Source organism: Carya illinoinensis, chromosome 8 (assembly GCF_018687715.1).
Source record: "Carya illinoinensis cultivar Pawnee chromosome 8, C.illinoinensisPawnee_v1, whole genome shotgun sequence".
NCBI classification, from domain to species: domain Eukaryota; kingdom Viridiplantae; phylum Streptophyta; class Magnoliopsida; order Fagales; family Juglandaceae; genus Carya; species Carya illinoinensis.
Window position 1 is genome coordinate 16,850,008 of NC_056759.1, and position 27,129 is coordinate 16,877,136.

Here is a 27,129-nt window from a genome sequence, read left to right on the forward strand (position 1 = left end):
GTGCACCAAACAATAAAAAATATTTTTACGAAAATATTTTTCAGTCCACAACTAAACACGAGAATTATATACATTTTAGTAAAAGTAATTGCTGAAACAGTTTTCGGGAAAACATATTTTTATTGAAAAAGAAAAGCACCCGTAATTGAAAAAATAAATATTTATATTACATAGTTGTGCAAATGTTGTCTATTAAAAAGTTGTGTAAAAATTATATAGTAATTGTATTTATACATCAGAGGAAACTATTCCATTACAAACTAAAAGCATAGCCTCTTCACTAAAGAATAGAAAAAATTTACCCTTGAATCATTTTTGATAAATAATCATCCACACTAGAAAACATCCACACTTGAATCATATTCCTTAATAAATAATGATAAATGAAGAAACAGAGAAATAGATAACAAACCAGGGTGGTTGTCCACCCTCCATGGGATGATCCAGCCACCCTATGAGAAGTGGCTGAGGTGGGCCAACGAAGTAGTTCCTGGTTAAGCAGAATAACCATGATATACCCTGTAAAGGAAACATAACAACGAAATTAGGGATATGAGAGGCCAGGGAGCTGCAAATTGTGTTATGAGAAAAATCTACCCATATAGAAGAGTGTCACAATTAGCTGCAACTGCCAACCAGAAATCTCAGATTGGCTGTCCTTTAGGAACGATTTGATCTTTGAGCCACATGTAAATAGGAACCAGAACATACTATGTTGCTGCCATGACACCCAAAATGAAGCGCATGAAGAACGCAAAAGGATTTACAGGTTTTGCTACATCCTCTGCCTTTGGACCAAGCTGCATTTAAGACAACCTCATAAGTCTGGACAGAACATGTAGAAAGAGAAGGAGATAGAGACAGAAAGAGAAGAAGAAGATGTCATTAGTTGGGAAATCATATGGCTGCAAAGCAAGATCTATCTGTTATGGCACGAGCATACAGGTACTCAAGCCTCCATCTGTCAAACTCTTTGAACCAAACTTCTGGAACCTCCGAGCATGCAGAAGTGTTACAAATGATTATGTAAACTTGCAATAAAGGAAAGAGGTCATTCCATTCTTCCTAGTGCAGCATACTCATGATTTGAATAACATGCATTCCTAGTGTATCATGGTCTTGTAAATTACCGGTAGTTAGATTTGTTATTGGTATAGTTCTTTGTTCTTTTTTCTTTTTGTCTTTTTTCTTGGTATCTGAGCACTTATGCTATTTTATACATTGTAATATCACATTTTTGGTTCTACAGAATGCCTCAGTTTGTAACTTAGCAACATTATAAATTTCAAAGCAACAGATCCACAACTAATATCAAGTCGATAGGTGTATGATCTGATTAGGGAAAAATAGAAAAAACAATAGGTTTTTGGTCTAACCAATTTGGCAGAAATTTGCCCAAACCAACCAGTAGATATGCAAAGGGATCATTACTACAAAATGAAACATAGGTAAATATATAAGCTGGATATGCAACAGAATACAGTTAGCCAAAGCATCAAGCATGAAACACGTTGACAGACACAAACATACTTCTAAGAAGACTGTCGGCACAAACATCCATACTTAAGTAGACCAATGAAGCAGAACCTTCAGACAAACCAAAATAGACTTGTTACAAATTATAAGGGAAAGGGTACAAACAACTGAACACTTCAGTTAACGTTTCTAAGAATCTCACCAACTGCATCCATCAACAAGAAATCCTAAACGTGAATTACTAAGTCACAACGCTGTCATAGATTCAATATGTGATAACCCTTCAAAGATGGTGGTACGTAAAGCACCTACAAATATATACACCACTCCAGATACTTAAACACTCAAAGGAACATAATCCTCATGAATGGGCCCACTGGTAATGTTATAAGGACTGAAAAGTTGAAAAGAACAATTACCTGCAAAGGAGACTGCCCAGATGTGGGTTTTACTCCTGTAACAGAACATCCCATGATCAACCCATGGCGCCGAACCCCACGATACCATTTTGGGCCAATCCTTTTGAACATGATATCTTTAAATCCAGCCTTTTTGAACCACTCAATGTACTCTTCCTCCTTTGGAAAGAGCATCCACACATCTGCGAAGAAGCGAGACAGCCAAAATGTTGGATAAACAGGACCAATTATACATGCTTTTCCTCCAAGTTTCAACACCCTGTATGCTTCCTTGATCCCTCGCTGTGGGTCTGGCCAGTACTCGATGCTGAAAAGTGAGCAATGCAATCGAATAATCCCCATAAGAGGCCCTACCACAATTAATCCCTCTCTCCCTCCATAAGAGGCACTACCACAAACTTATTATCTTTCTCCCTAAGCAAACAACTTTATCTTCTGTTCTATGCATATCATACTTTTATCATTCGTGATACATACCCCATGCAAGTATAAACACATTTATAAATTATCTACATGTATCAATTGGTAATTAAAATTCCAATAAGAATTTGGCAAGCTTTTTTCCTTTCTTGATAGGTAAATTTTGGAAAGCTTGTTATTGATGGAGAAAATATATTTTCACATCCTTTATATTTCTTTTGCTCTAAATTAAAAAACTAGAGCACAACTTTGATCCCTTAGTCTTCTGACTAAGCATTTCCCTTTTTATTTGTTATTTGGGTGAGTAAGCTTGGCCCAAAGCGAAGAGGAAGAAGAAGAAGAAGATTAAAATGTTTATGCATGTGAACAGAGGGATATTTACCTCATAACAACCCACGGCGTTATCAAACATGACCATCTGACCAAATAAAGTATCATCCACAACCAAGACTACTATTCCACTCATAAAAACCAGGATATGATTAAGACTGAAATTATGGACAGCCAACAATCAAAACATACACAACATGGTACGCTATAAAGGTCAGGTAGACTAAGACCTAATAAAGAATTGCACAATGTACCTTCCAGCAGATACATATCTATCAGCATAATCAGTAGGGAAGGGAAGATCTTCAGCATCACCCTCGATTATTTTGCACTCCTTCAAGGGCTCCTTCTGCTTAGCCTTAGCAAGCTGATGAGGTGACTGGTCTAAAATCGTAACATTCTTGGCGTCCACATGCTTAACTATCCCCAAAGTGGTAAACCCAGTTCCCCCACCCACATCTACCACTATCATATTCCGGTCACTGAGATCAGCAGGCTCAAGCGCATCTTCCCTCATGTCCTCAGTCCAGTGCCCAGGGTTTATGACATGGTCATAAACAATCGAGAGGAATCTATAGAACCAAAATGCCTCTTTCTTGTGCTGTATGAACCTAGGCTGTGAAGTTGGCCTTGGAGCCGAAACACTACACTTGGGGACTATTCTTCTAGTCTTGAAAATCCTACTACTAGACACCAAACCCATGCTGGTAAAATGCCTCCCACGAAAATCCGGCCCAATAAAACTGGACCTATTTGGGGTTATTCCTCTGATGATTGTGAGACTTTCAGCTCCACTGAGTATTGCAGAAGCCATGAATATATCAGAACACAAAAACCCTAGATTGAAAGCAAGTGATATCTCACCTGGGTTCACTGATTTAGTGAGTATAGAGAAAACCCAAAAGGAAATTTAATCTAAGCAAATTATGGGTTCTAGTTGGTCACTCAATGAGAAGCATGTGCTTCATGTATGGCGTTATAATTGTTCACTACGAGAACCCTGAAAGGCTGAAAGAATGTCTCGAAACCGAGAGAATTAAGAGAAAAGAGCCTTACTGGTTCAGTGGCTTTGTGGCAGAGGGAGAAAATGAGCACCACAGGCATGGGGTCATCGATTGGTTGGAAACGACGACAAAATTTATGTGATTAGTTGCCGTGCTGCGGTTAGTGGTTGGTGGTTGTATTACGGTCCGAGAGCCATAAATTATCACGTTTAGTTACTTGTCACGTTTATCAAGGAGGGTGACACAAATCAAGAATAACGGTTCAGTGGCTTTGTGGCAGGGGCAGAAAACGAGCACCACAGGCATGGGGTCATCGATTAGTTGGAAACGACGACAAAATTTATGTGGTTAGTTGCCGTGCGGCCGTTAGTGGTTGGTATTACGGTTCGAGAGCCATAAATTATCACGTTACTTGTCACGTTTATTAAGGAATGTGACATAAATCAAGAATAATGATCAAGATCACAAGAATTTTGAAAATATCTTCTACAGAAATATTCTAGCCAAGATTCACGCATATATGTTTCTTTGTATCAATACTCTGTAATTGATGTAATAGCTGTATATTTCCTTAGATAGAATCTCTATTATAATGGCTGTATATTTCCTTGGATAGATTGATAGCCTCGTATAAAAAGTCTTTGATGAATGATACAGAAACCATGTGTTAAATTTCCATTGAGAGCTCTTGAAATATTTTCTTTTCTATATGGTATTAGGATTCCATTCCTCTAACGAGTTTGTTGGCTTCCAAACTGTTACTCCCAAGTGTAGACGTGTACTGGTTGTAATAACAGGCAGCACCCGAGGTCATTTCCACACGGACAAGAGGGTTTCCAACAAATTGATTATGTAGTGCGACATGTCCAGCCTTGTTGCACACTCGACAAGTTGGGCATTGAGCATTGTATTGTTGAGATGAATTTGAGGGATAGGGAGGTTTGCCACCGCGACCATTGTAAGGGCAACATCCCCTACTAGGCCCTTGTCATCCTCCTTGATTGGGTCCACGGCCATGCTGATCTCTTGTAGAAGAGGTGTAGTTTGCCAATGGTTCTAGAGAAGAAGTAATGGGTCAGTTGGTATGAGTAAGTCTAGATTCATGGATGAGAAGAAGTTGATAGAGTTCATGGGAGGAAACAGGGGTGGTTCTAGTGGTGATGGAGGTAACAAACAGCTCGTAAGATGGACCAAGTCCATTTATTAGATAAGGACCTTGATAGATAGGTAAAAAGATCCTTATCTGATAATGGACTACCAGTAGCGGCAAGAGAGTCTGCAAGGAGACGGACTTTGCCAAAATAGTCAGATATTGATTGGTCACCTCAGGAAATATTAATGAGTTGAAAACGAATTTGACAATCTTTGGCATGAGATTGAGACGAGTACATGGATGAGAGGGAAATCCATAATTGATGAGTGGTTTTGGAAGAGAGGACGTGACCTAGAATAGAGTCTGAAAGACAGGAGAAAAGGATGCTAAGAACTAGTTGGTCGGTGCGCCTCCAAGAATGAAAATCAGGGTTGGGTTTTGGGTTAGATTAAGAGGAATCGGAAAGAAAATCTGATGGAGGTTTGGAAGAACCATCAACGAAAGAGAAAATATCCTATCCATGTAGATAGGCAGAGATTTGAACATTCCATAAAAGGTAGTTATCAGTCGAAAGTTTTGTGGAGACAATGTGAGAAGAAGGAGTGGTGGAAGAGTGAGGGGAATGGGAGGAAGGCAGATTGACTGCCATTGATGCAGAATCGGAAGGACTATTGGTTTGTTGGCTCTAATGACTTGTTAGATGCAGCATGAATGAATAGAATTCACCTCCATAATTTTACTATATTTATGTACCAGTATATATACAAGAGAGAGAATAAAAAAGGAAGAAGTTTGTTACATGTAACCGTAGAGAATAACATAATTTTATTACTCTACAGTTCCTTTCTAATCTGCACATTATGTGCTTGTGACAAGTTCTCCTCATGTGTAGCAGAGTCTGAAACAGAGGTATATATCTTAATAAAGACTCTGTAAAAATACATCACTAAACATCAACCAAATTTTGCTTTAACACTCAATTGAGAGACAGCTTGATTGATTCAAGGTTCTGCTGTGCCTAGTGTCTACAACAGAACAAGAGCAATAGCGAAAGAATCTTTCAGAAACCCATTTTCAAAATCTGATTCTCGATGCAGTGAAGTGAAAAGTTCAAGAGCTATAGAAATCTAGCAAATAAAGTAAGCAAAAGAGAGCATTACCGCAACCCAGGCTATGAAATTAGCCTAAGTTTACCATCATCAACACCATATCTCACCAAAATGAATAACCCTAGAAATTCTTGAAAGTTGCTGGAATGTAAACACAGAGAAAAATGAAATCGTATCTAACTGCCCTTCTCTCTGGTCTCCAACTCTCCTTTTATGCGTGAATTTCCCTCTCGCACTCTCTTTCCTTGCCATTGACTTCTGTGTGTGCCTCATCCTTCCATAACCATTTCTCCCCTCTCTCTCTCTATCTCTCTCTTTCTTTCCTTCTATTTCCCCTTTGCCTCTCGGCCTTGAAATTTTTCCTCTTCTTTCTCTTTCACTTACATGGACTCCCATCTGCAATACAAACAAAATGTAAGCCCATATTTGCCTAAGTAAAACTGAGCCCAATCTTATTTTTGATGGGTAAACAGTCTTTACCCATGCCAATAGCCCATTTGCTATGCATTGTTTATAAAATACTCTTTTTGCCAATAAACTTAATTAATCAAGTATAGTAAGAGCATTTAAAACAACATAATTTCCTTTTTGTCAGAGTTTTCGATCCCCTTTTCCTAAATGTCTTCCGTAACTTAGACTATCTCTTCCACTGAAAATTCCATTGTTATTTTCAATATTACAGTCCAGATAAATGAAAAATACACACTCTCAACCTTTCCACGATGACATGCTCAATTTGAAACACTCTTAATTGGCTATGATCTAATGGATTATATCAATGGTGTCTCTCAATGTCCCTCCTCTGATGGCCACCCATTGTCTATCTAAAAAAAAAAACGACTGGATTAGGCAAGATAAGCTCATTCTTAGCACTATCCTTACCTTTACATCCCTCACCATCACACCACTCATTTCCATAGCCAAAACCTTTCATGAGGCATGGAAAAAGCTATCAACTATATATGCAAGTAGATCGCATAGATGGACAATGCAATTAAAGGAAGAACTAACCTTGATTTAGCGTTGAAATCGTCCGATCCTAGATTATTTTCATGTAGTTAAAGGATTGGCTGATGAGATAGCTCTCATTGATCACCCAATTTTCGATGATGACTTAACCCTATATGTTCTCAATGGATTGGGTCCTTAGTTTCGGGAGAGGGCCGCACCAATTCGGGCAAAGGAAAAATCACTTGCCTTTGAAGAGCTCCATGGCTTATTTGTTGGGCATGAGAGCTACTTGAGGGGGATGGAAGTTGCTACACAACAGCTTGTTGCTGCTGCAAACTTTACAACCAGACAACCTGGTTGCTCTAGAGCTCAACAACGGAAAGGCAATTACGAGGGGACAGGGCCTTCACGCCAACAATGTAATACCCAAACCCGTAGCTTGGCCCAGGCTGTTTTAGTGAACGACGCCGTTGAGATAAGGCATTCTTTTTTTTTTTTTTTTTTTCATGTTTTTCCCTCCCTCCCTCGATGGTTTCTACTCCCTGTTCCCTTCCCTAATGTTTTCACCCCCGTCTCACGCTATTTCAGATCTGCACCCCCAAGATTTCCCCAACTGTTTTTCCCTTTCATTACCCACGTCCTCATTTCTCTCAAATACTCCCCCATATTTTTATCCCTTTCCCTATTCTCAGATCAACTTTGTTGCTCCTCAAGTTCCTATAGCCAACCACCCAGCCCGTGTGCAAACAACTCGGCACCGAGAGAAGGGAACCAACCACGCAACCTCTTATCACGGCCAAAACTCCCCAAGCCGCTTGCCTCATGAAAACACCTCCCAACACAAACACAGAAACCACGGCTCCTCCATCCATAGTGGAGAACCACCACAGGAAGTCCTCGCTGATAAACTGCGAACCACCCTTCACCTACCGTTCTCCATCACATCACCGCACACGTTGGAGACCACCAATCCCACCGAAGGACCCCTATTTTTGCATCTCAAAATAGAGTACCACTCAACCCGTTCGGTGCCACTAGCCACAACAAGTGAAGTCCAACGACGCCGATGCCCCAACCACTCTGAGAGCTACTGCCGCCCAAAGCCACCACACGTGAATTCCTCCAAGCACGGCAACCCCAACCTCCTTGCAAGGCCCTGCTTCGTGTCAGAGACTCCTTGAAAACAACCCAATCCAATCCAGCCTCTGTTTTCTTACCCCTGAAACAGAGCACCCCAAAGCCATCCACAACCCTCCCCAAACGGACATCTCAGCCACCAGCCACGGCACGGTGATGTCGAGCGGTGCCGACGTCGTCATTACCTGCCCAGAAAAAGCTGGCCGTTGCCACCCCTGGTCCATTGTTCGTTGCCCCTCTCGTGCTTCTCAACTGCGCCTTACACCGTCAATCTTGTCCAGCCACTGCTTCCGTCATCCCTGGCCTTTTCTCTCGGTGAGTTCGCCGCACAACCCGTTGGTTTTGTATCTTACGTAAAACTCATGCATGTCTTTTAAGTTGTTAAAATAAAGTTGTGTTTACATTTTTACACTTATTTTTAATCTATGGCAGATATCATATTTTGGACTTACTATTTTATCTGCTGCATGCCCGTAGTAGCCTCGTTGTACCTTGTTTCAAAAATTATATTTTCAAATGTGCTGATTTCACATTTATATTCTGTGAAATCAAGTTTATAGCTAATGTTTTTATAATTTGATTTTTGGTAGTAAATTGGAAGTGTTTAAACTTTTATTTTTAAACACTTTAAGCCTATTATATGGAATAAATCTTGGATAGTTTAAATTAGATATGATTAGTATTTTACGATGATTTTTAATTTTAATAAGCATGATTAAATATATTTTATGAACTACTATTGTTTTAGAAACTTATGATTTCCTACTACGTTATATGTTAATAGTATTAAATTATCTTTTTAATAATAGTTTATAGAGATATGAGTTTTAAATATGATTAAATTAATTTTCAAAATGAATTTAAGTTGTTTCACCATATTTTGATAAAAATTATATTATAGTAAGTTAAGATTATTTTTAATGATAACCATATTTATTAGATTTCATATCTATTTCCGTGGTATGATTTTTTTTTTTTTTAAAAAAAAAAAAAAGTAGATGGAGAGTTTTAGCATTCTTTTTAGAAGTTCAGTAATCTTTAGTATTCCGTATTGGTGTCGATTGGTTTTCATTAGGCTTGATTGTGGAAAGATTCAGAAAGGTAAAAAATCCAGGTAAGTGGAGTTCCTATGTTAGATTTACATAAAAAGAAATGAATTGAGTTTAGTTTGTAAAAATGTTCATGTTATGTTTTGAAAAGAAAATGTGAAAACAACCTTAGTTATGTGTTCTGCATTCAATCACGAAATCTGTATGAAAGAGAAAATGTATTTTTTGACATGAAAAGTGTAGACTGAGCAATATTTGACATGTTCTGAAATATAAAAAAGAGCGAATATGATATTTGATTTTTGTTCATGTGATATGAAATGTTTCAGATTTATTATTGATCAGTTGAAAATGATATGAATGTGTTCTGTATGTGATTTGATATGATATAAATATGAAAAAAAAAAACCTTTGGCATACTTATCTGTTTTTATTTTGATTCTGAATATGATTCTAATATGATGATATTGGTTCACATGATATGGTTGGTACCAACATGATATGATATGATATGAGTGCACCCACTTTGGAAGCAAAGTGGTCTTTTAATGTGTTCTTTCGTGTATGTACACTCAAGGCTCCGAGATTGAAAAATGAAAATTTTCACAATATGATACTACCTGGTTTGGCTACCGGGAAAAGCACAACCTTACCACAGGGGCTAAAAATGGTACATGATATGATAAGATGAGAATGTTCAGTTATGTTAAGCCAAAATGCTTTTGAATATGAATAGTTGTTTTATTTTGAATATAAAAAGATTGAAATGTTGCTCTATGTTTTTCTTTCCTGATAATATGTTTTGAGATCTGCATATGAAAATGAAATGTTTCTGTTTCCTACATATGAAACTTGATGAAAAGGCTCATATTGTACATACTAGTATATGTGTTTTGCTTACTGAGTTGTTGATAACTCACACTTTATCTTCACAATATTTTTTAGATAGTTGGATATATCAGTTGAGGTTCAGATTATGAAGCATTGGGTGAGATGATTTATGAATGGTGGATTAAGCATAGAGAATTTCTATATGAGTATTGGCGAAGTTTATTAAGAAATTTTCTTGTGTTATAATGACTTTAACATTTTGGAAAATTAATTATATTGAGGAAATTAGTTTGAATCACAAATTCTATATGATAATTTGGAGTTTGTAATTATATGGTTGAAATATGAGCTTAAGTGATAGGAAATAACTCTCTAACACCTGTGGGATTAGGGCATTACAAACAAGGCCAAAATTGTTCCCCCAGTGGCCCATCCAGAGACCAGTGACGTAACAACAACTTGGGCTGCTCCAATTCTAATCAATGGTGCTTCCAGCCCAAGTGCCAATTATGTGACCAAGTGGGCCACACGGCTAAGGCCTATCCTCAATTGCAGTCTCAAGAAATGATTGTAAATTCCATAGCAACATCTGATGCTCAAGAAAATAAGTGGCTCATCGACTCTGCAGCTTCTCATAACATCACTGGTGATATATCAAATTTATCCATTCACTCTGAATATGATAGTACTGATGAAGTTGTTCTTGGTGATGGTACAGGTTTGGCTGTCTCACATATTGGTTCCTTAGCCTTATCCACACCTAAAAAAAAAAAAAATTCATTTACATGGTATATTATGTGTTCCCAATCTTCATAAGAATCTCATTTCAGTTCATCACTTCACTAAACATAATAATGTTTTTGTTGAGTTTTATCAATTTCATTTTCTTGTGAAGGAACAAACAACATGGGTGATACTTCTAAGAGATGCATGTGAAAATTGCGTCTACATGTTTCTGAACTCAATGGTGGCTTCCTCTTCTCCAAAAATAGTTGCTAATGTGCATGAAAGGACCTCGATTGATGGGTGGCACAAGCGTCTTGCACACCCATTGATTAAACTTGTTCAAAATCTTATCAATCTTTTTTCTCTTCCGCTTACAACAAATAAATTACAATCTTTATGTACTTCTTGCTCAATAAATAAAGCACATTAACAACCATTTGGTTCTACAAGTTTTCAAAGTCATTCTCTACTTGAACTTATTTACATTGATGTTTGGGGCCCCCTCACAACACTGGTTTGGATGGATCACGCTATTATCTTATTCTTGTTGATCATTACACCAAATACATATGGTTTTATCCAATGGCTACAAAATCAGTTGTCTCTGGCACTTTTTCTCAATTAAAAAATCTTGTTGAAACAAGATTTAAATCAAAAATCAAAAGTTTGTACTCGGACAATGGTGGAGAATTTCTGAGTCTAAAAAAATACTTGTCCACTCATGGTATAAGCCACTACACCACTGCTCCCTACACACCTCAACAAATGGTGTTTCTGAACGTCATCGTCATCTTGTGGAAACATGTCTCACTTTACTTTATGATGCTTCTTTACCTCTCTCTTATTGGCCTCATGCATTTCAAACTGCCCCATATCTCATAAATTGTCAACCAACTCCACTTCTTCAAAATAAGTCCCCTTTTGAGGTACTTTTTGGTCAGCGTCTCAATTATCTCAAATTGAGAAAATTTGGATGTCTTTACTATGCACTCACAAAGCTATACAATACCCACAAATTACAACCCCAAACTCAGAATGCAAATAAATGCATGGATCCAACAACCCATCGGCTTTACATATCAAGGCATGTTCTTTTTGATGAAATGCATAGCCGAAGGCCTACAATCAGCATACCTAGCCTAATACAGAGAGAAAATCCTTCAGCAAAAAGTCATTCACTCCTCTCATCTCCTTCGCAAAACTCGTACCCTATCATTCTACCTGCTGCTCCACTAGCTCCAGTGCGATCGCCTCTCTCCCCTTCTCATTTGTAGCCACTAACAAGCTCGGAACCTGTTCCCGTGATCATTGCGCCACCTCTAGGTAACAACCCCTCTTCCTCCTCCCCTATTTCCATTACATCACATGATGCCCTAGGTGTAGAAACTTTGCATTCGAATTCTGATTTAAATGTCATTGCATCACTTGCACCATCATCACATCCACATGCATCTACTTCTAATTTTAATTCCATGTGTTCTGTGCAACATGAAAATCACCCATCCCGAACCCATTCCATGACCACTTGGTCCATGAATAATATTTTCAAACTGAAATAGCTCCACACTGTTTCAAAACATCCCTTCCCATTATCTCTCAAACCAACATGTATGAGCCAAGCAGTATCTCACCCTCAATGGCATGAGGCTATGTCCAGTGAGCTCACAACTCTTATGTGGCATGGTAAATGGGATTTGGTTCCCCCACCCAAAAACTGTAAACCAGTGGGCCCTAAGTGGGTGTTTTGAGTGAAACGGAAAGTTGATAGCTTAGTAGATAGATTCAAAGCCCGACTTGTTGCAAAGGGGTATAATCGATGCCTTGGACTTGATTATAAGAAAACTTTCAGCCCCGTAGTTAAACCAACCACAATATGCAGCAATTATGAATGGATGGGATTTGAGACAAATAGATGTAAACAATGCTTTTTTACATGGGAAATTGACTGAAACTGTTTACATGATGCAACCTCTGGGTTTCAAAGACATGTCCAAAACTACATGTGCAGGTTGAGGAAAGTCATCTATGGTCTCAAACAAGCCCCTCGAGCATGGTACTCAACTTTGAGCAATGCACTAGTAGAGCTTGGGTTTCACAATTCTAAAGCTGATTCTTCGTTATTTGTTTATCAACATGATTCCATTACATGCTATTTTCTTGTTTATGTCGATGATCTTTTCATTACGAGAAATGATAAAAACTTTGTAGCATCTGTTATTAACAAACTTGGTGATCAGTTTTCATTGAAAGATATGGGCTATCTCCACTACTTTCTAGGAGTGGAAGTAATAACAACTCATGCCGGTTTATTCTTATCACAACATAAATATGTGCATGATATTATGAAAAATACAAACATGGTTTGTAACAGTCTGCTAGAAATTTAATGATGGAATTTCTATAGATTTTAGGAATCTCGTGAAAACTCCATAATTTTCACGAATTGACTAATCGCAAAAGTTTTGGTCTGTTAATATAATTAGTGTTATAACTCAGTATGGTGCCAAAAATGCGATTTTAATTGTTTGAGGTAGTTAGAAGTATCAAAATGAGTTATGGTCTGCACCACTAGACTCAGTTGATTATTTAGGATTTTATGACACAATAACTCATTTTCATAATTTTGAATGAAACTGCTGTTTAAAACTGTGAAATTATTTTTAGGAGTACTTCGAGGTTGAGTTTTGGTAAACAATTTTTCCTATAGGTTAATATGAATATTTATGATTTTTTAGTACTAAGTTTATTATACATTTTTTAGAGTGAATAGTAACCTCGATAAGCATACTAAGTGTAGTGTTTTCAAAATTATAGTGTGGAATGTCAAAGTTAGGTTAGAGAAGTTTTATTTCGACACTTGACAAAATCTTAGCCACATATAGTGAATAGTATTAGACACTTGGCACCAATAGGAACCATTAGATGGATTTGTGAAGGAAATTAAGGTGTGAAATCATGTCACTTAAGCAAAACTTTTTTTTTATCTAATAAACCAAGTTGAGCCAGATCAAAGAGGGTGTCAACTCTAGTGAAATCCTATATGGTTGGAATTCAATTGAAATCCCAAAATTTTGATTGAAACCGAAACTCTAAACAGTTTCCCCAAACTCTAAAGTTAGCCTTCAAATCCTTTTTGATCCAATTTCTAGCATTGTGTTTAATCACTTAATTAAATCGCTTCCACATGCTACTAATTTCTCAAACTTTTGTTATGACATCATTATCCAACCTTTTAAATCTTGAAAATTTGATTGGGCAAAGAAAAATTGGATTTGAGCTTGATAGCATCTCAAACCCTAACCAAACCCCCTTTAAACCCTAAATTGAAGTCCACTTGGTTGAGGCCCACCAAGGCTCACGAATTTGGCCACCTTGGCAAAGTTTCTTGAAGAAGTTTCCTCCCCCACATAAAAGACCATCTACTACCCTTGGCTGCACCCAATAGTGCCTTGATGTGAAGGAGAATTCACCTCATCAACCTCCATTCCTCACAGCTTCTGTAGGCAGTCTTTTGCCTCTCACTATTCTCCACTTTATTTTACATAGCCACATCCAATTAAGGTTCATTCAAGTCCATATCTTCCCCCTCCATAAGTCTTGAGTCGTGCAAGACACACTTCCTTCCCTTTCATCACTTCTTCACCCCGTTCTTAGAGAGAAACCCAAAAGAGCTCTCTCGGGTAGATTTCTGGGTTTTTTTGCATGGAGCTTTTCGACCATTCGTAAGCATTTTCATATGATGATTCCTTCATAAAATTTGTTCCTATTTGAGTTTAGTTTCTGTATATATATTATTCGTCTTATTTCATGCTCATTTGATTGGTCAAAAGTATTTTTAACCATGCAAAGATCATTCTAGGCGTAAAACAAGAGAGTATGTTATGTTTTGGAGTTTTTGACCAAGCTAATAGACATATCTTGGTCCGAAAATTTTATGGAGTGTTTTTAGCATATGTTTATGAGTTTCTATTGAGGTTTTGTTGCATGAATAAAGCTTTTTATGATAGAGTTTCTTAGATCAAGAAACTTGAAAACTGGAAGTGGAAAAACAGTTTTTGTTTGGAGAAAGTTTTAATATTTCGTGGTTTGATCTTACTTCAAAGGCTTTGATATTTTTATATATTGATACCAAGTATATTATTTTGATGTTAGGATATTATTTTGAAGATATTTAGTATTATGTTTAAAGATATAATTTTTCTATGCGAGAGGATTTCAATTAGGCCTAAGATTTGACATTTCTAGGTTAGATCCCTGCTTTATTGAGTTTTAGTCATGTGGTTTTAAGTTTGATGGTTGTATATTATTTAGGACACATTTTTAAACGATGTGATATTTTGGTTTGAAGATTTCATCTTTTTAAGCCATGGATCAAGAGATTGATCAAAGCTAGTTAAGAAAAATGTTTCTGTTTTTGGACTAAGTGTAAAACCAAAAACTCCAAGTGTTATTTTGTGATTTTGGTGATTTTATTTTGATGATTTAAAGCATGGTTGATCTTAGGATGATGTTATGAATATGTTAGAAGTAACATTTTATTTTTTTGAAATTCTTGGAGATGTTTTGATTCATGGTCAAAGCTTGTGATTCAAGTGTGATTCAAGTGTTTGGATTTTTTTACAAAACGTTTGGTGTAGATTATTAGCTTTTTCTAAATGGATGTTTTAAGTATGGTTTTAAACTTAGGATATGAATATCTTTGTTCCAAAATTTTGGTTTAAACATGAATTTTGAATTTGGAAGGAATTGCGACAAAAATCAAGAGAGATGACCTATGGATGTTTCGGCCATAGTGTGTTTTCCATAGTTGTGATTTGTTTTAAATTTTTCTGAGTTGATATTTCAGTTTAGGACAAAATTTAAATGTGGAATATAAATTTTGAAAATTTTTGGAGTTAGGATTTGAAATCTTTAAGCTAGGGGTAAAATGGTCATTTTTTCATTGTAGAGGGTAAAATGGTAATTTTACTCTAAGTTAGCTTGTTTTCATGCTTTTAATATTTATTGATTAAATTTCTAACTTTTAGAATACCCTCTTACAGTTTCTCGTATTTTGCACTTTTTTCTTATAGAACATGACGATCGAGATAAATTAGCTTCTAACTTACTACCAGTTTACTATGCATATATGTCATGTATTGCTATATGTTATAAGTATGCCATATTAAGTATGCCATATGTTACATATATGTCATATCATATAATATTCACCATTGCAAGTATGTCATGTTAAGTAAAGAAGTCAAATCAAATTTATGTTAAGTCAAGTTTTTGATTATGTTCATGTTAAGTTATTCATGTCAATTACGACCCTAAGTGTTAGGATGGGGTAATATCCTAGTGGAACTCATTTGTTCATGCTGGAGTGTTTAAATAGGTGTGAAATCCCATGGGTTGACGAAGTACAGTCAACAGGTTGCGAATGGGGCCTAACTAGCTGGTCGCGGGAGCGCGCCAAACACTAATGCTAATGGAGCCATATTTTATTTTACGTGTGTTCACAACAAGTGTGACACAAACAATTCATGGGGCTACAACAACTGTGGATCATACACTACGTGAGACATAGCAATTGTGACATGTAGAATATGTGGGGTCACAACAACTGTGGAGTACATATTAATGCATTCACAGCTAGTATAGATACCTGTGTTGTGATGCGGTAATCGGCAGAGGCACCTGGCTTAAGAGGACCTGTGTAGCACCCATATGGTCACGTTATTAATTAAGTCTATCGAACAAGATTCCAAATTCATGTCAAGAAATTAAGAATAAGCAATCATGGTGACCCCATGAGATAAGAATAAGTTTCAAATAAGTTCATGTTATGTTATGTTATGTTCACGTACATGTTATGTTCATGTTCACGTTTACGTTATGTTCAAGTTCACGTTCATGTTTTGTTATATTCATGTTCACGTTATGTTTCAAGTTCGCGTTTATATCATGTTATATTCACGTACATGTTATGTTCAAATTCACATTCATGTTATGTTATGTTCATGTTTACATTATGTCTCAAGTTCACGTTTATGTCATGTTATGCTGAGGTTTATATTAAATTTAAGTTCATGTTTATGTTATGTATGTTCACGTTCATGCTATGATTTAAGTCTATGTTATGTTTCAAGTTCACGTTCATGTTATGTTGTTAGCCCATGTTATATTTTAAGTTCAAGTTATGTCAGTTATACCATGCTATATGTTAAGTTATGTTATGCTTACTTACGACTTTAATTATGCATTCATGCTTTTACTGCCATGTATGCATCATTAACTTGTGTGGGAGTTTCCTATTAATTTACGGAGATTTGTAATCAAATCTCACCGTGGTAGTCCCATCTACCATTCTCCCTAAATGGTAGGCGATGTGTCAGGATCAAAGCAGGGAATGGATATTGGTAGACTGAAGGAGATTGATTAGACGTCGTAGATATGATGCGGAGCTTACAGCTTCCATAGTTAGTTTTTGGACAGTATTTTAGTCTCGTTAGTTGAGTTACACGAGTTACTCGACGAACTTCCTCAATAGTATATTTTGGTAATGTAAATATGGAGTTTAGCCTCCCATGTTTTTGAGATTATAGTCTCCTGAGACTCTTACTGAAATCGTGGATGTTTATTTTTGTTAAGTATGTTTGGATTATGATTTAACTATTTGGGATATTATAAGTTTGATGCATAGTATTGCTAAAAAAAAATTATCTGTTGTGAATATTACATAATGCTATATACATGTTATGAATATTGCGTCTTATATGTTATGAACGGGAACATGTAACTTTGTGTTGCATGTCCCAATGTTTCGGATGTCTGTCTAATCTCAAACAGAATCTAGGGGCGTCAAATGATTGGTGCAAAGGACATCTCCACACCTCTATCAACTAGTACATTACTTCATTTGGTGGATGGAACTGCTGCAGTTGACAGCATAGAGTATCAACATGTCATTGTCAACTTACAATACCACTCCTTGACTCGTCCAGACATTTCCTTTGCACTGAACAAGCTGTCTCAGTTTATGCACAAGCCAACGGTCAGTCATAGCGACTAAGCAGCTTCGTCGGTATCTCAAAAAAACCATTTTTCATGGCATTCAATTAGAAAAAGCAGCAGTCCCATGTTTAGCAACATACAGTGATGCTGACTGGGCTAGAAATATTGATGATAGGACATCTACATCGGCATATATTACATTTCTAGGCTATAATCCAATCTCCCGAAGTTAGGAAAAACAATGAGCTATTTCTCGCTCATCTACGAAAGCTGAATACCGAGTTCTTGCCAATGCAGTGTCTGAAACCATGTGGTTACTTGCTTTCTTTCAAGAACTTGGCTTTCCATTAAAGGTGCCACCTTCTCTTCTCTATGATAATCTTGGAGTAACCCATATAAGTTTCAATCCAGTTCAACATTCAAGGATGAAGCATATCCAAATTGATCTTCACTTCGTGCGTGACTTAGTTTAGAAAGGCACACTCAATGTTCGTCATGTACACACTTAAGATCAACTGGCCAATTTAATGACCAAACCATTGTCCCGGGAACGTACAGAATTCTTAAGAAACAAGATTGGTCTTGCCAATGGAAGCTCAATCGAGCGGAGGAGTATTAAGGAAGGTGACACAAATCAAGAATAACTATCAAGATCACAAGAATTCTGGAAATATCTTCTACAGGAGTATTCTAGCCTAAATTCATGCATATATGTTTCTTTGTATCAATACTCTATAACTGATGTAATAGTTGTATATTTCCTTAGATAGAATCTTTGTTATAATGGCTGTATATTTCCTTGGATAGATTGATAGTCTTGTATAAAAAGTCTTTGATGAATAATACAGAAATCATGTGTTAATGTTTCCATTGAGAGCTCTTGAAATATTTCCTTTTCTATAATGTTAATCCTTACAATGGCACGTGCTAAAGCAGCATACTTTTGATTTTATATGAAAGTTTAAAATATTGTTTTTTAACGTTATTATTGTTTTAAAATTTGAAAAAATTGAATTAGGATTTGAAAAAGTTGAATTGTTTATTATATTTTGTATGGAAATTTGAAAAAATTGTAATGATGAGATAAGATAAAATAAAAATTTTATATCTCAACTCATGCCCCAAACTTGCCATAATGCCCAAACTTTTCATCTCATCCCAAAATAGATCGGATCCCAAGATTTTCATTTGATCTCATCTCATCTCTAGGGGTGTAAAAATAAACTGAAAAACCATAAAACTGGCCCGGACCGGACGAGAACGGTTGGTTTGGTCTGACTTTCTACTAGTTCGGTCTTCAATCGGTTCCTTCATTTTAAAAACCGATTAAAATCCCATCCGGAATTGGTTTTACATTGGAAAATGCCAAACCTGACCAGTTCATATATTATATATATTATTAATTTTTAATATTATATATAATATATTTTTTATTATAAATAATATTTTATATATAATATATTGTGACACCCCGTTTTTACGTGTATTTTCACTGAAGGGTTGTTTTTAATTTAATTAATATATTAGTTTATTCATTTTAAATTAATGTGTTTTAAATTGGTTTTTAATTTATTTGATGTTGTGTTTGTTTTATTTAGTCGTTTTACGGTTTTTAAAATCGTTTTCGGCGGATCAGTTTTGGTTTCCGGAGTGAGGATTGGACCTCATTTCTTTTCCCTCATCTTTTCTTTTTCTTTTCTCTTTTTCCTTTTTCTTTTTCCTTTTCCTTCTTTTTCTTTCTTTTTTTTTTTTTTTTTTCTTCTTCTTCTTTCTTCTTCCTCCTCTCCCGCGTACGCTCATCAGCCCATTTTCTCTCATTTCGTCGCCGCCCCTTTGACCGGCCGGTTCTCCGCCGTCCGGCCACCGTTTGATGCACCGTCACCACCATTCTCTTCCCCTTCCACCATAGATCATCCCCACCAATTTTCAGAGCCATCGGACCAGCCGTTTGCTTTCGAGAGCCGCCGGAAGTCGCTGCACCTGCTCTGTTTTCATCCCTGTCGCCGGAATCTTCTTCAGCCCAGACCGCTGCCGTCCGGCCACCGTTTGGCTCGCCGCCGGTCTTGTTCGAACCCCCTCCCTCCGGCGCACCTTCCCACCAAATATCTCCCCCATCCGGCCAGCCGTTAGCCACCTAGAGCCATTTCTTTCCCCACGGTTTTTGGCTCGATCCACCGCCGTCGCTCCACCTCCGGCCACCATTTCTTCACCACTTCATCACCGACTCCTTGCCGTCCTAACCCACCTATTTCCGGCCTCCAACGACCACCGGAACAGCTCCTACGAGCTTGCTTTTCGATTTGAGTTTTCCGGCCTATTTCCGGCGTTTTCGCCGCCACCCACGGCCAACCACCACTTCTAATAGCTTCACAATCATCCCTAGACCATTCCCTATCAATCCTAAGCTCTAGTTTGTCCCCGTTCAAAAGTGGGTAATTTATTACCCACGGACACAGTGTAAAATACACTGTTACGTTGCTTTTCTTCCGCCGTTTGCAACGCCGCAAGCTTTCTAAAAATACCATATAGCGCTGTAAGTATTTTCCAAACCCTATTTTCAGATTTTAATATATATTGCTCATTCAATTATTTACTGTTGTTGATTGTTGGTTCCGGACTGAGTCCGAGGAGTTTCGGGGGTCGGATGGATGGAGGACGGAGTTGTCTGTTTAATTGTTTTATGTTGTTTGATTATGTTGTTATGAATTGTTGTGGCATTTCATGGTGCATGCACGTGTGTTTGTGGATTTACGTGAAAAGCCTGTGTATTGGCGTGAGTGGTATTGCGGGTGCGTGTGTATCACGAGCCCAAGCCGGGATGGGTTATTATCTCGGTGGAGCTCCTCTGGTCACTCGGGAGCGGAATAAACTGAGTGATGTCTCCTGAGTTGTCGAGAGAGATGACGGGAGCGGGACTAGGGGGTGCTTGGCTACGAACGCGCCGGGCGCGGAACCGGGCATCGCCCTACTCACCGACTCCGTGGCCCTTCGCTGGCGAGGGCTAGAGGATGCTTGGCTACGCACGCGCGGGAGGCGCGGAACTGGGCATCGCTCGTTAGGTGTCACATGCGTGGTGGTACTCTACGGTGTGACACTGGAGCCAGGGTGTGCGGATGACCCCTAGGGGAGGTCATGGTGCATACGGTTAAAATTGGATAATGGTTTATGAGGCCAAATGGGACTTTTGGCGTGAGCCAGATGGACTTCTGGCGAGATATTGGGCCGGATGGACTTCTGGCGAGATATTGGGCCAAATGGACTTTTGGCGGCCAAATGTGACCTTTGGCGTGTTTTTCAGAAAGGATATGCTTTTGGGCCAAATGGGTTTTTGGCGTGTGTGGAAAACTTAGGTTTTATGGGCTTTGTGCATTGGGCATGTTTCATGCATCTTGTTTGAGTTTTATGTGTTTTTATCTGGTAGTGTTTGGGTTTTACTTATCTGCGGTACCATTCGTGGTTCCGTAGCTTTTGGTGCAGGTGATGAGGATGAGGAGGAGGAGGCTGAGCCCGAGGATGCGGCTCCGCCGGGTTGCTGATGATATGTTTTATATTTGTTTAAAACTGTATTTGTGGTTTTTGTAATATTTTATTTAGGTATGTTTTAAACAGCTTGTATTATGTTAAGAAAAAAATTCTGGTACTTAGTTATATGACTTTCGTTATCCGCTGCGTTTTTCTTGTGCACACTTGTTGCCTTTGCACACACTTGGCACCCGTCGATGGGATGGTGACCCGGGTTGTCACCATCCGGACGTCTCGATTTTCCCGTGTTCGGGCGTGGGGAATTGGGGGCGTCACATATATAATTATGTATGAAATAATATATTATAATTTATAACATAATATTTTAATCTTAAACATGAATATTTATTTGATCATATGTTTTAAATATAAAATATATCTATTAATACATTTTATTGTCTAATAAATTCTCAACATATTTTTTTTGATAAATACATTAGTAACACTAATATACTTAATATATTAAAACTGAAAAACTGGACCAAAACTTGTAAAACTAAAAATATCGGTTTAAGGGAGTAACCCGTGAGTAATCGGTTTAAAAAAAATGCAAAATTGGTACTACCTGTTCTGTCCTAGATTTTGTCCACAATCGAACCAGTTACACCCCTACTCACCTCATCTCATCTTATTTTAAAACATAATTCAAATACAATATTTTTAAACTAATCATTATGACTTTTTTCAAACTAATCATTATAACTTTCCCAAATTTTTAAACAAAAAATAACAAACAATTGAACTTTATCAAATTTGCAAACACAAATAATATTATAAAACTCTATTCTAACAATATGTTAATTTTATAATATTTTTTATTTAACTTTTTTTCTCTCATTTTCCAAAATCTAAAAAATACTCAACTCAAACTATTTAACTGTTATTCACAAACTATCTTATTACCATTTACAAAATTCTTATCTTATCTCATCTCCAAATGAACCCTAAGATAGAAGAGTACAATATGCTTGTACGTAGGCTTGGGTGCCAGGTGGTCTGCACTCAGCTTACTCGTACAAAATGTGCCACCCGCATGGGCAACAACGAATCTATTACCATGATGGATGGCTTTTGAAAAGTGAATTGATATTATAGTTATATAGTACATACGCTCTGCACAATTTTTTTTTTGAAAAAATGAGTAAATATGAAACTTACATGAAAAAATTAACTTTTAATAATAGACCCTACTATTTTCAAAACTAGGGCTGAGCACCGACCAAGTCAGAGTTGGAGTTTGGAGTCAGTATGCCCAGCCTCAGACTCCGATTCCAACTTCAACTTTGTTAGAGATCGAATCCAACCTCTGACTCCAACTTCGAGATGTACATCCTTCAATCTGACGCAACTTCGATTTGTTAGAGCGAAGTTGGATTTTGGATTTTTTTGGACTTTTTTTAACTTCATGTTTGCTTGACTTCTTTAAAAAATAATTTTTGTGTGAGCTTTCAAATTTCAATTTTTCTAAAAAATTACAATCTAAACTAAATAATTCACTTTTGTTTCAATTTTACTAAAAACATAACAAAAAATACAACTAGAGCTTGTTTGGAAAAAGTTTCTATCTCAAAATTCCCATCACATCTTCTTCCCAAACATCACTCAAACATAAATACTTTCAAACTAAGTCTTACTACTTTTTCAAATTAATCATTACAACATTTCTAAACATTCAAATTAAAAATAAAAAATAATTCAATTTTTTCAAATGTCCAAACAAAAATAATATTAAAAAACTATATTTTAAAAATATTATAACTTTACATTATTTTTTATTCAAGCTTTTCTCTCTCCTTTATCAAAATCCCATAAAACATTATCTCAAACTATTTTACTACTAAAGTTGAAGACTTGAAATTTAAAAGTGTTTGCGTTTGTGGTATTTGGATATTAAGATGAGATGTAATGAGAGGATCTTGCAATCCAAACAGGACCTAAGTTTTGGTCAAATAGAGCAAACCCTCGATGTTCTTGGTTTAACACAACTCCAAGGACTCCAAAAGTATATAAAAACACTCTTAACATATTTATAAATCCAACCTAAATGATAACCATGCTTGAACAACAACCAAAACCACAAAACTTATAATCAAACCAATCAGCATGCATACTAAATCCAAACCCCGAACCGCATATTTTTGACTTATATGAAACATACTAAATATGAAATTTTCATGAATAAACTTTCAAGAAATAAAATCATATACCTCATATTTAAGTTTTAAACTTGATCTAAATATTTGATCTATATATGTTCATAGCTTTGACTCTATATATCATAGAGCAGATGCGAGAGTTGATTTGATTATTTAGTTTTAGTATTATGGGATTCTATCTCTCACGCTATGTTGAACTTATGTGAACCTCTTAAGTGAGGAAGTACCTTTCTATGGTTAATTAATATTTTGAGATGTTTAGTTCATTCTGGCATCAATTATTTTAAGATGTATTGCATATTAATTGTAATGAACGGGGGTATGTAACCATATGTTGCATATCTCGATACTCAAAATCTCCATTCCATCCCAAGCGATGACTTGGGGGAGTCACAAGCATTGAATTGTGATAAAACATTTTCATGTTATGCTTTATGACAATATTTCATGACATGTGATCATTTTGTAACATGTAGTAATCTTTATGCAAAAATAATTTTTTTATGCATCATGCTAAAAAGAGAGTATTCTTTCATGCTTGTGAAAGAGTAGCACAGCACATTTAATATATGCAAGTAGACAATGCTCAATGATGTATCATATAATAATTCATGATCAAAATAATATTTATAACATGAATGTGATGTTTATATAAGAATCATAAATAAATTATCTAAGAGTAAGTTAGAAGTTAACTTAAAAAAATTTTGAGTATTATGGATTGTTGTACTCTGAAATAAAAATATGTACTGGGGCTAGAATTCTAGGTTCAAATTTTTTGTAATTGCACATCTGCCCCCTAATTTTCTAAAATTTCCATTTTGGCCCAAAACTTTCATTATTTACAAATTGACCCCATATTTCACCAAATTGTACAAACATCACATTTTTCATGTTATAAATCCATATATGATCCTAGAATTACAATAATCAAACATCTATCATGCTAAATTCAACCAACCCGTGGCATGTATTATGACATGATTTACACCTTATGTTATTCTGAACCTATAGTTTCCATGAATGCATATGTGACCAAAATTTATTATGTAACAAATAATGGATTAAATTCTAAGGACATGTTAACAACTTAAATTCAGGTCATATGAGATCATATCAACATTTATGCCTTGATCATCAGCAAAGCATCACTTAGGCTTCAAATCGAGTATATGCATGATGAGTTTAGCTTCTCTTTGGCATATGAACACTTAAGGCATAAATAAATCATACAATCTAATTCTTTTCTTGATGAAAATGTATTTCTAGATGTTTATCACTCATGTTTTGGAAAACCTAATTAAGATATCACAAGATAACTTCACACAAGTGGAAGCCAAAATGTTCTAGAGGATCAACCCAAGATTGATTTATAAACCTATCATGACATGCTGTTTTCTTAAAATATGAAACTTAGATCAATCAAAAAATACATTAGAAAAGCATATAAGATCATATCAAGACATTTCACGGCTAAAATTTTATTTCAAAACAATTTATACAAGCAAGACTCCAAATCTGAACCGAAATGCACTTCTTCAAGTTCAATCTCATATAACTCAATCAAATCTTTATTATCTTACCATAAATCAGAGCCTAACATGTCAATCTATCACCCAAAAAAAAGTAAGGTTAATCCCCAAACCGAAGCCTTTGAGATACTCAAAGATCAACTCCTCTGAGGTATTCACTCAACCCCCACTATTTCACTCTTTTCTCACACTAAGGGTGTTTTGCTCTCAAAAACACTATAGAGATGCTTGAGGAAGGTGTGGGATAAATGAGGGATGAAGAGGGGTATTTATAGGCTTCAATGGAAGAGGTAAGAGATGAGGGAGTGCATGGTTTACTAAAGTGAGGTGAGTGTGAATGGTGAGTGTGTGCAGTGGAGTGCATGCTTGGTGTTTTTAGGTGAATAGTTGAACAACTCTCTTGATTATGTCTTGGAAAATGACTTGATGAAGGCCATTGGTGTAGAAGTTAAATGATTTTAGGAGTTGGAACAAGAATCACATGGTTTCTTTAAGAGAAATTGAAAGCATGGCTGGCGGGTTTGGCTTTCCAAAGCTGTCCAGTTTTGATCCTCCTTTGTCCCACCCTTGTGGTTTGATTTGATCAAATAGTAAAAACCAATCGAGTAGCTTTTCCAGGTGTCTATTGAGGTATGAATGGCTACCATTTGGTTAAGCCTGAGTAGAAAATGAAAAAGAGGTTTGAATGGACATGGTTCAGCCAAAATTATCACATGTTTCATCACCAAGGTGCCAATAGATTATGATCATTGAGTGGGCTGAGTTCAAAGTTGTCATGAGGGTGATTGCATGACATGTTTCAGGAGCTAGAGGGGATACTAATGGCATGTGAAGAGGGTTTAGTTTATGTGATGCCCCCAACCTTAGCTTAGGATGGAATGAAAGCTTCGGGACATGCAACACAAGGTTACGTATCCTCGTTTATGACAGTTAACATACAATGCACCCTACTATGCAACTAGAGTATGCAATAATCGCATTGAAAAATAGGTTGACTTATAAAAATTTATAACATCACAATAATATTAATAACCATAAGTTCAAACTTAAGTAAAGCATTTCTTTAATACAAAATGTGACGCCCCCAAATCCCCATGCACGGACACTGGGAAATCGAGACGTCCGGATGATGACATCACGGGTCATCATCCTAACGACGAGTGTCAAGTGTGTAAAAGCAACAAATGTGCAAAAAGAAATACGCAGCAGATAACGAAAGTGATGACTAGGTACCAGAAATTTTTTCTTGTTTAATACAAAACTGTTCAAAACATACATAAATAAATATTACAAAACACAAACATAATTTTAAATCAAACAACAAAGCTTAAACTTTAACTTCAGCACCTCGGCGGAGCCGCATCCTCGGGCTCTGCCTTCTCCTCTTCCTCGAACTCTGCACCAAAATCTACAGTACCAAAAATGGTGCCGCAGGTAAGTAAAATCCAAACACCACTAGATAAAAACATATAAAATTCAAACAATATGCATGAAAGGATGCCAATGCTCAAAACCCATAAAATCATATTTTTCCACACACGCCAAAAATTCCATTTGGCCCAAAAATAAATCTTTTCCAAATATCACGCCAAAAGTCACATTTGGCCCATATCAAACTCAATCTGTTAACCAATTAATCCGTATGCACCATGACCTCCCCTAGGGGTCATCCGCACACCCTGGCTCTAGTGTCACACCGCAGGTAACGACCACGCATGTGACACCTAAACGAGCGATGCCCAGTTCAGCGCCCCGCGCGTTCGTAGCCAAGCATTCTCTACCCCTCGCTAGCGAAGGACCACAGAGTCGGTGCGTAGAGCGATGTTGGGTTCCGCGCCTGGTGCGTTCGTAGCCAAGCATCCTCTAGCCCCCGCTCCTGTCGTCGCCCAGCGACAACTCAGGGGACGTCACTCAGTTTATTACGCTCTCGAGTGACCAGAGGAGCTCTACCGGAATAATACCTCATCCCGGCTTGGGATCGTGATATACATGCACCCGAAAATCCACTTATGCCAATAAAACAGGATTTTCTCAAATTAAATAAAATGCACGTGCATGCACCATATAAATGCAATTTCCATGCACAAAACGATCAACCAACCATAAATCAATAAATCAAGCAATTCCGTCCTCCATCCATCCGACCCCTTAACTCCTCGGACTCAGTCCGGAATCAGCCAACCAACAGATAAATATTTATTGAATAAGAAAAATATATTTAAATCTAAAAGTAGAGTTTGAAAAATACTTACAGCGCTATATGGTATTTTTTGAAAGCTCGCGGCATTGCAAACGGCGGAGGAAAAGCAATGTAACAGTGTAATTTACACTGTTGCCATGGGTAATAAATTACCCACTTTCGAACGGGAACAAACAAA

General features: G+C 36.9%; 1 protein-coding gene across 3 annotated transcripts in view; it reads right to left on the minus strand.

Annotated features, from left to right (window-relative positions):
• LOC122318706 (2-methyl-6-phytyl-1,4-hydroquinone methyltransferase, chloroplastic-like) overlaps positions 1 to 6,225 on the minus strand; it is a 49,370-nt gene extending 43,145 nt beyond the window's left edge. The window contains exons 1-5 of one of the 3 annotated variants that reach the window (XM_043136278.1): positions 3,702 to 6,214; positions 2,900 to 3,439; positions 1,896 to 2,202; positions 598 to 800; positions 175 to 519 (exon numbers count right to left, since the gene is read on the minus strand). In XM_043136278.1, the coding sequence (XP_042992212.1) occupies positions 711 to 800; positions 1,896 to 2,202; positions 2,900 to 3,439; positions 3,702 to 3,757 (993 nt within the window). In that variant the 5' untranslated portion in view covers positions 3,758 to 6,214 and the 3' untranslated portion in view covers positions 175 to 519; positions 598 to 710. Of the gene's footprint in view, positions 1 to 174; positions 520 to 597; positions 801 to 1,895; positions 2,203 to 2,899 lie in introns of those variants that run through there. The other 2 variants (XM_043136279.1, XM_043136280.1) reach the window with 2 other exon arrangements.
• Between the last annotated feature and the right edge of the window lie 20,904 nt (positions 6,226 to 27,129).